This window comes from Sinocyclocheilus grahami, unplaced genomic scaffold, assembly GCF_001515645.1.
Source record: "Sinocyclocheilus grahami isolate Dianchi unplaced genomic scaffold, SAMN03320097.WGS_v1.1 scaffold824.1, whole genome shotgun sequence".
In the NCBI taxonomy this organism is placed as follows: Eukaryota; Metazoa; Chordata; class Actinopteri; order Cypriniformes; family Cyprinidae; genus Sinocyclocheilus; species Sinocyclocheilus grahami.
The window spans coordinates 88,477-99,284 of NW_015506003.1; the positions used below are offsets into that span (position 1 = coordinate 88,477).

Consider the following 10,808-nt stretch of genomic DNA (forward strand, 5'->3'; position numbering starts at 1 on the left):
TTCAAGTGGTCATGTGCAAAGACCGCAAGTGTGGGTATTTGGACAAGGCAACTGTCTGAGGCCGGAAGTGGGCGGAGCAAGTGTTGCCTTTCTAGGCATTCCGCTACTTCCGTGTTTTGGACCGTTTCAAAGTTTAAAACGTTATTATCAAGAATTTTATTAAAATGATTTAATTGAATGATATAAGGAGCCCATATAAGCACATATGAAAGAAAAAAAATTCAGAATTTCATAGTATGTGTACAGTGTAGGGCTGTCAAAATTATTTTAACGCGTTAAGGATTGTAAAATTAATCGCATGCGTTAACGCGTTAAAGGCACAATATGTAAGATGTTTTTATTAAAATATCCAAAAACCTCTAGAACAGTGTTATATATTTTGCTGACTTGTGTACTTACATTGTCCCAAATGTTTCGAAGAATGTTTAAATCCAGAGAAATAAGCAATTTTAACTAGTGACACGAACCGTGTCTAAAGTGTCATTGTGTCGCCTGCCAATGACGTCATAACCCCTCGATTGTTTTGTTTTGTAGAAAACATGGAAACACCAAAGACGCTTTAATATGTTGTGCGTTTTAATAGACTGGTGACGACCACACGGAGTAGCATAATAACATAACTTTTAATGTAGGCCTATCTAGTACGATAAAACACCACCGTTCTCCTGATGCCTCCGGGGTGGCGTTTGCACTGACGGCTTGGGCCCGCCATCGCTGCTTGCAGCTATATTTGTTATTGTATTCATTAATCCAATAAGATTAATTGTGCAACGAGTGGCCTGGATACCTGTAGGCCAGAGGAGCTTATCCTTATAAAGTATAGTCAGCACTTTGGAAAATGTCTTTAAAGTTCATGGACTGACAAAACAGACCTTATGGGGCCTGCTGTATTATGTGTTTGCACTTGAGTATCTTTGACCAGTAACATTTATGTATGTCGGCATGAAAATGTGTGTCCAATGTGCATTGTGAACACTGTAAGACAGACACTTCTTCACTGCATATACAAAGATATTATTATAGTGAAATCATGTTATTAGTCTGCTGCTTTGCATTTATATTCTTTAATATCACGTAATCCCTTTTCTTTGAGGTTATACACCCTATATCTCATTGCAGAACTATCAACATTGTGGCCTAAAGTAGGCTACTAATAACAGGATCAAATTATACCTTCTACAGTAGATTCTTTCTGTCATTTTGGAGACAGTACACTGTTACGTTGTAACCTGAGTAATAGAGGCAACATATCACGTTAAAACAGTTTTGTGATCTATTGGGTCTGGGTCAGCCTAAAAACAAGGCCATTGGACTTCCACAACCCCATTATTTTTGTTATTACACTCTTAAAAATAAAGGTTCCAAATGAACGTTTTCTCAACATTGCCATAAAAGAACCATTTTGGTTCCACAAAGAACCTTTAAGTGATAAATAGTTCTTAAAAGAATGTGTGTTTTTCTTAGTATAAAGATTTTCTGTGGAATGGAAAGGTTCCGTGGATGTTAAAGGTTCTTTATAAAACCATTGATGCCAATAACCCTTATTTTAAAGAGTGTAACCATTTAGATTTTAGTTTTCACTATGATCCAAAGTGGTACGAGTCTAGACAAAATGCACCACCCTCATGAACTAGGCCAGACTTCTCAGATCCTATTTTTGAAAAACTATTAATAGGAAGACCAGAGGGCAGAGGGGATTATGACTCAGATTGTCTGAATGATTCACAGGATTGAGTGACCAAGAGCAGGATATGGTCAGGGCTTTCAACATTTCAGATCCAGGGACCCCCACCCCCTTCCCAGTCAGCTAAACAAGGGAATTCCAATATAAAAATGCTAGATAAATGCATTCTCAGTTACATTTTAGTAGCATAACTTTAATTCTAGCAGACATTACTTGTTTCTATAATATTAAGTATATAATTTATGTACCACCTTTGGACATTTGTTTTAAAATATATATATTATTTTAAAGAATATTTTAAAGAAAAAAATCAGAAATTGCTTGCAAATTTCACAAATAATTACAAAGAAACGGCAAGTAACAAATTAAATTAAATGTGACATTTTGAAGTAGAGAGACTGAACTTTTATCGTCTTGTAAAATGTACTGTAATAATCTTTGTTTTATATACAACTTTGAAAAAATGAAGTTTACAGTGTATATGTCTTCAGACCCCCCTGTAAGGCCATGGACAACCGGGGGAAGGTCCAGTATGGGATCTTCTTTTTTTTTCTCTTCTCTCTCTCTCATTTTGGTTTCTCAAAAGTGAAGTGCTATATGTTATAGTGTATAGAAGAAGTAAACAGTATCCAAATGTATTTTCACTGATCCATTTTTGAGTGATTTTTTTCAGTAGTTAAATGGAAGAATGTTTGTGGAATTCGTGGCCTTCAAAAGATTATTTTAGATTTAACAGGTAAAAAATAATCAGATCATGGTTAATGTTCTGACATGAGACCCACAGAGAGCCCTTGAACCTGAATTGAGGAATGGAACACTCTGTGTGCTAAATGATGAATTATCGCAAAGCGCTTGATCTTGTTTCAAGCTAATTAATTCAGACATGGATTGATATGAATAATCCCTTTCAGTCATGTGATCCAAAATAGTTCTTGTGCTGAATCCCAAGCCAGTAGAGCACATTTGCTAATAGACTGAGGTTAGTTTTACACTTTGGTACATACTGAAATTTGTAACTTCAGTTTTTACTACTATTTTTAAAGGGCATACACGTTTGTATCCTAAATCAGACATTTCTGGTGTTGAATTATCAGTTTGTGGGGCTTAAAAGGTTTATTGGGATGTCTGGATCAGGGAGAACTCCAGGACAGTGAAGCTGACAGATGTGATAATGGACATTTTTTGTTGAGAAGCAGAGCTTGTGTTCTTTATTGTCATCTTTTGCGATGGGTCAGCGACTCAGTGAGGATTCGGACGATAAAGAGATTGATGCTGCTGAACTGCAGGAGTGGTATAAAAAGTTTGTGGTTGAATGTCCGAGCGGGACCCTCTTCAGGCATGAGTTCAAGAGCTTCTTTGGTGTAACTGGAAACCCAGAAGCAGCCGATTATATAGAAAACATGTTTCGTGCTTTTGATAAAAATGGGGTAAGTTATTCAATTTCAGTTAAGTTACAAAAAGTAGGCATAAACACTGTGTAGGAGTGAGTGTGTAAATACTTAACACCAATAGAATAGAATACTGGGAAAGAGATTGCATATTGAAAAAAAATGAACCTGAAAATTCACAGAATTTTTAACAGGTCAATCCCCTTTTCTCTTTCCCTCCCTTTAATTTTTTTCATAGGACAACACTATTGATTTTCTGGAATACGTTGCAGCCTTGAATCTAGTGCTGCGAGGAAAGTTGGAGCACAAACTGAAATGGACTTTTAAAATGTATGACAAGGATGGGAGTGGCTGCATCGACAAAACAGAGCTCAAGGAGATTGTGGAGGTAATCATTTCTCATGTTCTTCCCGATTGTCAACACGGTCAGATGGACTTAAACATCGATTGGGATTATAATACTTCAGTGGTTTACTAGATTACTAATGAAAAAAGGATGGAAACTGTAATTCTGTGTGCTCTGGTTGCATTTGTACTGAGATTACATTTTCATGACCGGTTTCATAACTTTCACCTTGACATTGAAACTTATAGTGAGATGTTTACAGAAGGATTAATCCATATGACCTCTGTGATAGCAGGACATTTGTGTGCAGAAATGCTATTATACTTTGTAATACCGCTATAAAGAAGACATTTATGCATTTAGGATTACAAAAGAAAGAAATGGCCTCCTTTACTTTACTTTTACAGTCAATCTACAGACTAAAGAAAGCCTGCCATGGTGAACTTGATGAAGAGTGTAACCTACTGACCCCAGATCAGGTGGTGGACCGAATATTTGAGCTAGTGGATGAGAATGGAGATGGTAAAACTTACTATGATTCATTCTTTTTCTACAATTATTAAATGGTTAAGCCAAAGTCTATAGTCTTTTCCTTTATTATAATATACAGTCTGTTTTTATTTAAGTACACTGATGTTAATAATTAATCAAACCGTGGAACAATTCTGGCTTTCTGCTCAAAGGCCTTTATGAAAAAGCAGCTGATCCTGAGTTTCTTTGCTGTGTCCACAGGGGAGTTGTCTCTGGATGAGTTCATTGATGGGGCACGACGTGACAAGTGGGTCATGAAGATGCTACAAATGGACGTGAACCCCGGGGACTGGATCAATGAACAGAGACGCCGCAGCGCCAACTTCTGAACTCCATATTCACTAAAACAACCCTTAACAGAAGCTTACCCCTTAACCAACATATACAGAGCATGCATAGCTTCTCAACTACAGTCTTAGTCTTGGTTCATTCAATTGAATTTAAGCCATCAGTCTTTTGTTTTTATGTAGTGGTGTAACTCCCTTTTTTTTTGACAAACAGAATTAATTCTATCTACATGTAAATATTCATGTTTTCTTTATTGTTTCTTCCATTCTTGTTGTTAGGATTTGTAAAAGGCTCACTTTCATGACTGACTGGATTTCTGTTATTATTATTCTGCAGATGAGGTGCATTTGAGTTTACTGCATGTGGCATATTACTCAACTTATAAACAACAGCAATCCATTTCAAATTGGCATATCTGATGTTTGTAAATACATGAATATTGTAAAGAATGAAGTCCCTGGAAGGTCTCAATTATAAAGTTATTTGCATTTGAACATTTCTCAAAAATAAAAACTTACCAATTATAAATGTAATGTACTATTACTGATTTTTTTCTTTCATTTATTACAAAGAAAAAAACGTTAATCATGGTTTTGTTTTGTGAGCTGTGTTAAATGTAGTTGATGGTAATAATATGTAATTCTACAGTAACAGCACTTACAAATTTCATGATTACGTTTATTTTGTTTATCACGGTTATAATGGAGCAGGGTAACAAAAACCCCAAAAATCTCCATAGCAGAATATTACCAATATTGTTTCCGGACTATTTTATTCAAGCCATTTTATGATTAAATTAACATCATCACTGATGTTATATCACTTTCAAATAATTTTTAGTCTCAGGATGTCAGCAGCATGTGAACCCGAATGCTCATCCTCCAGGTAACCACGAAGGCCATCTGTCTCTCCAGCACCTCCTTGAATGTCTACCTGGTAGCACAGGAAGGTCTTGTTGCGCCCGGAGGAATATTCCACATTTTTAAATTGGAACTTAAAGAAGGTCGGGTTCAGTCTGTCTCTGCGGGAAGAAGGAGGACATTTGGAATAAGACTTTTATCACAATCTATTGTGAGAAAGATTGGAAAAAGTTGTAAATAGTTGGAATACACTACATGACTTCATTACTAAAAAATCGTACAGATTTTAAAACACTAGGCATCATACGCTTGATAAACTTTGTAAATGGTTACAGAGAAAAATTCGATTTGCAAACTCTTCAGACTTTCAGGTCGTTCCAAACATGGCAAACTCGCACAGAAACGTGCACCTTGTTGCTAGGACACACATCAGAAATGGAAACAATATGTGTTCTAAAATCAGCTCAAAATATCAGACATGTTGATATCCTTTCAGACTGGATGGAATCATAATCTAAAGCTCAAAATTGGAGACTTTACCCATCATACACTACATGAATTTCTGTGAAATCTCTCAACTCCAACTGCCCATATCTGCAGACTGGCTCTGCTTTTCAGCAACAAGCATCAACTACATATATGGGCAAAAATCTGTGCAAAAGTTGTGTGGTGTATTCCAGCTTTAAAACAAATGAATGCATTAACTTTGGACAAGAAGCACTTCAGTTTGAATGGCCACTAATAAGCCTACAGAGACTCAAAATGACTCAATGGGCTTGTATTGATCACTTTGTTTAAATAAATTCTTATAATATGTCAGGTGGGTTTTCTCTTGAGTTTTATTTTATTTGAAAGAAGAACCCATTGAGTCGTAAGCGATGGTGGTGGCTTTTTTTTGGCCCTGGTGTACACTACATGACTTAAAAATAATGGCCACCTGAACACCACACCCATATGTGCTTGCTGAATGATTTTAAACCAGAAATTAATAGGGAATTTTTCTGCTCTAATAGTCTAATATGCTCTAACAGTCTTCCACTTTTATGGGAAGGTTGTCCACTAGAATTTGGATGATGGTTGAGATTTTACCCCATTCAATCATGAGAGCCAATGTGGTTTCATTTTTTTGTGCAGGTCAATCAAACCTTATGGACCTCACTTAATGATGTACCCTGTTGAAAGTCATTGAGCTCTTTGGTTCTCTAAATCTTTGTTTTAGGTAATTGCATGTCTGTGTGCTTGATTTTATGCTACTGTTACTGTGGGTGTAGCTGAAATAGTCAAACTGGTTAATTATAAGACGGTGCTCACATACTTTTGGTCTTTATGTGCCTGCATCATCATTGTTTGCTACACCATGGCAGGGACAGGAAAACTCATAAAGACATATATTATTCTGAGTAGCCTACAGAAAAGTCCCCACTTTCTAAAAGCACTGGGGTTCAAAGCAATGTCCTGGATTGGTCTCATTTATAGTGTTCTTGTCCAACATGTTGGAATTTCAGATGTAACTGTTGTCAGAGTTGGTCCCGCCAAGCATTGCTTTTAGAATGCTAAATACTCATCTATGTTTTCATTTATTAAAGGTCCTTTTTAAAAGGTCCCTCTTCTAAACAAGTGGCAAAGTAATCTTAAAATAGGTTGTGGTGTCATGCAATATGCCATGCTGTTATGAATTTTGAAGATACTCTATCAGAAACACATTAGCAAAAACTGTACTTTTAGGGATACAACAGCTTGTCAGTACCCTTAAAGGGACAAATTTGTGCCTCTACTCCTAAAAGGTGCATAATAATTACTTAGATGAATATGTACCCTTAAGGTACAATTATGAATTCTTTATGGTTAAATAAGGCACAAAGTTGTCCCTTTGTATTGAGCCAGAGACAAGCTGTTGTGTCCCCCTATAGGTACAAATATTTTGCTTGCCCCCCCCAATGTTCTTGCTGAGTGACTGAAATATTACTGTGGGATCCAGTTTGTATAAGTGAAACATATCTGACTTACCCTACAATGATCTCAAATGGAGGCAGCTCCATAGGCTCCAGCTCAAACTCCTCATCTTTGACAGGGTGTTTGGCTCCTTCTGCTACCTCCCCATTTCCTTGAGGCATCTCCTCATTTTTTTGCTGATTTTCTGGGGTCTTATCTGGCTTCTTTGTTATCTTTTCACCTTTATCTTTGTTCTTTTCTTTCTCCTTTTCAGGTTTACTCTCTACTTTCTCCACTTTCTTTTCTTTCTTCTTTGTCAGACCACCTTTACTGGGGGTCTTGCTGTCCTTTCTGTCCGCCATGACCTAGCTGTGCAGTGAATTGAGTCTGCTAGCTGTGAGTGTGTGAAGGGTGCTGTTGATTTAGTATGTGAGTCAGAGAGGTGACAGCCTGAATATGTTCCTAAGTCTTATAGATAAAGATGAAGATAACTCACTGCCACAAACAGGAGCTGGTCAGGGAGGGAGGGAGGGAGGGAGACTGAAGGGCAGCTGCTCTCTTGTTTCCATGCTAAAAAAAGGACAAAGTATAATGGGGGGGAGGGGGGTTGTTATACATTCATTGTTTAAACATGTCACCATTTTGTTCAACAGGTGCATCAAGGAGCCGTTTTCTTTTTGCTCAATTTCAAATGTGTAATGAGGATTGACACTTAATGGAATATAATCCAGACTCTTCATATTTCCCTCTCCTTTTGATCAGGATAATATTGCTGTTCACACACCAACAACAGGCAGTTTATTAATAACTGTAGTTTGGCAGAGTGTTCAGAAAGACTCTGTCTCTTCACATAGTGAATGCCATAGTTCAGTTTAGGCCTTTACTACCCTCACATCAAGGTGGTCTAAAGGTCAGCATGGCACTGGCCAGTCCCTGAAGTATCAAAAAAAATTTGACCTGTGAGCAAACTGTGTTACTGTTTACAGACACTTAAGATCTTGTGATGAAAGAACTGGGTCACTCTGAAGAAGATAACAGATGTGAAATACGGTGTATTTTAAGGTTAGATTCCTGTACAGAGTGCTGATGCCCCCACTCTACCATTTCGAGTCATTAGTACTGTGTTACTAGTTCCCTGCCAGCGTTTTTACACATTCTTGAACCTCTGCCAGAGCTGGGAAACCAGGGAAAGTCCAATGGTTTTGGCAATGTTCAGGATACTAGCTTACTGGGCAGTTTACACTGTGTTCTGCTGACTATTTTTAAAAACAGTATGTGAAACGGAAGGTGTTATTCCATGATAAAACTATTTCAGTGTCAAATTACCTCATCAAGTATGCATCTTTTGGCTGATAATCTGGTTCATCCATCACAATAGAAATGGAAGGAAAATGCACTGGTAATTTATATATAGTTTATCATATACACTGCACCAATAATAAGAGTAGTTGCATTCCCACATCTCTAACAAAATCTGAGCTGCGTGATTGTTTATATCTTCTCAAAATGTAAACTGTAGTATATGTCTATCTATAAAGTTGGATAATATATTCAACTTTATCCGCATACATACAGTACACTCAAGTGATATATCATTTATAGGAAATCTCAAATGCTGTTTATTTTGTCACAAAATGTAATTACATTGTTGCCTTTATATCTTCATCTTAATATAAAGTTGGAAGTATGTCCTTTATCCGTATACATTCAGTATACCTGAGCAGGGTGATATATTATATTTATCATACATCTACTTGATTGCCTGTATTATGGCAAAATCCTGCTAAATGTGACTCTTAAAGGGATAGTTCACACAAAAATGAAAATTAGCCCATGATTTACTCACCCTCAGGGCATCCTAGGTGTATCTGAAAATCCTCTTTCAGACGAACAGTTATATTTAAAATTGTCTTGGCTCTTCCAAGCTGTATAATGGCAGTAAATGGTGCCCCTGTTTTTGAAGCCTAAAAAACTGCATCCATCCATCATAAAACTACTTCACACAGCTCCGGAGTGTTAATAAAGGCCTTCTGACACGAAACGATGCGTAAGTGGAAGAAAAATATAGATTTTTAAATTTATTTCTAAACTGTAATCTCCAGCTTCCGGTCGCTGGAGCAGGCGTGATCACAAAAAGATGAGCGTTGACATAGGCGTAGCGGAAGCTCCGGGGAGAGAGTGATGAACGCGGAAGCACAGAGGAGAAAGCAAAACAAAACACCTGTCACAAACTAGTACTACAAAACCAGCCGTATTTGTTTGAACCAGAGTATACCGACCAGGAACTCCGCGAGATGGAGGAGGCTGTAGCGGCGGTGGCTCAAACTACAGATGTAGTTCACATGGTTTCCTTGTGCTGTAAACAAAACTTGGTTCTCACGAGACTACACTCTTCTCCCCAGAGCTTACGTTGCGCCTTCCGCTACGCCTAGGTCATACGCTCGAACGCGTTATCGTGAATACGCCTACTTGAGCGACTGGAAGCTGGAGATTACGATTTATACATTTTTAAAAATCGGTATTTTTCTTACATTAACGCTTCATTTCGCTTCAGAAGGCCTTTATCAACACAACGGAGCTGTATGGAGTAGTTTTATGATGGATGGATGCTGTTTTTTAGGCTTCAAAATTGGGCACCACTGCCATTTTACAGTTTGGAAGAGCCAGGACAATTTTAAATATAACTGCAATTGTGTTCGTCTGAAAGAGGATTGTCAGAAACGCCTAGGATGCCCTGAGGGTGAGTAAATCATGGGCTAATTTTCAATTTTGGGTGAACTATCCCTTAAAGACATGAAGATAAGATGTTACTTGCAAACATTAACATCATGTTTTTTTAGCCGCCTTGAAACAGTGTTTATTGTGAAAAGCACTACACAAATTAATTTAAAGGTTATTGCCCATGAAAAGCAGATACATCACTAGGGTATTTATTTTTGGATTCATATATATGATCTATTAAAGGGATAGTTCACCCAAAAATGAAAATGTGATGTTTATCTGCTTACACCCAGGGTATCCAAGATGTAGATGACTTTGTTTCTTCAGTAGAACACAAACAAAGATTTTTAACTCAAACCATTGCAGTCTGTCAGTCATATAATGATTTGACCTGTGAGCAAACTGTGTTACTGTTTACAGACACTTAAGATCTTGTGATGAAAGAACTGGGTCACTCTGAAGAAGATAACAGATGTGAAATACGGTGTATTTTAAGGTTAGATTCCTGTACAGAGTGCTGATGCCCCCACTCTACCATTTCGAGTCATTAGTACTGTGTTACTAGTTCCCTGCCAGCGTTTTTACACATTCTTGAACCTCTGCCAGAGCTGGGAAACCAGGGAAAGTCCAATGGTTTTGGCAATGTTCAGGATACTAGCTTACTGGGCAGTTTACACTGTGTTCTGCTGACTATTTTTAAAAACAGTATGTGAAACGGAAGGTGTTATTCCATGATAAAACTATTTCAGTGTCAAATTACCTCATCAAGTATGCATCTTTTGGCTGATAATCTGGTTCATCCATCACAATAGAAATGGAAGGAAAATGCACTGGTAATTTATATATAGTTTATCATATACACTGCACCAATAATAAGAGTAGTTGCATTCCCACATCTCTAACAAAATCTGAGCTGCGTGATTGTTTATATCTTCTCAAAATGTAAACTGTAGTATATGTCTATCTATAAAGTTGGATAATATATTCAACTTTATCCGCATACATACAGTACACTCAAGTGATATATCATTTATAGGAAATCTCAAATGCTGTTTATT

The 10,808-nt window shown here is 37.2% G+C and overlaps 2 protein-coding genes across 2 annotated transcripts; one reads left to right on the forward strand and one right to left on the reverse strand.

Annotated features, from left to right (window-relative positions):
• The first annotated feature begins 2,607 nt into the window (after nucleotides 1-2,607).
• Nucleotides 2,608-4,757, forward strand: LOC107562461 (guanylyl cyclase-activating protein 2-like). The gene is made up of 4 exons (XM_016247092.1): nucleotides 2,608-3,111; nucleotides 3,311-3,460; nucleotides 3,826-3,940; nucleotides 4,151-4,757. The coding sequence occupies exons 1-4, from the start codon at nucleotides 2,911-2,913 to the stop codon at nucleotides 4,276-4,278; spliced, it is 594 nt and encodes a 197-aa protein (XP_016102578.1). The 5' UTR covers nucleotides 2,608-2,910; the 3' UTR covers nucleotides 4,279-4,757.
• A 305-nt stretch (nucleotides 4,758-5,062) lies between these two features.
• Nucleotides 5,063-7,507, reverse strand: LOC107562450 (probable C->U-editing enzyme APOBEC-2). The gene is made up of 2 exons (XM_016247083.1): nucleotides 7,105-7,507; nucleotides 5,063-5,258 (listed from the first exon to the last, which is right to left on the reverse strand). The coding sequence occupies exons 1-2, from the start codon at nucleotides 7,389-7,391 to the stop codon at nucleotides 5,063-5,065; spliced, it is 483 nt and encodes a 160-aa protein (XP_016102569.1). The 5' UTR covers nucleotides 7,392-7,507.
• Nucleotides 7,508-10,808: the final 3,301 nt, after the last annotated feature.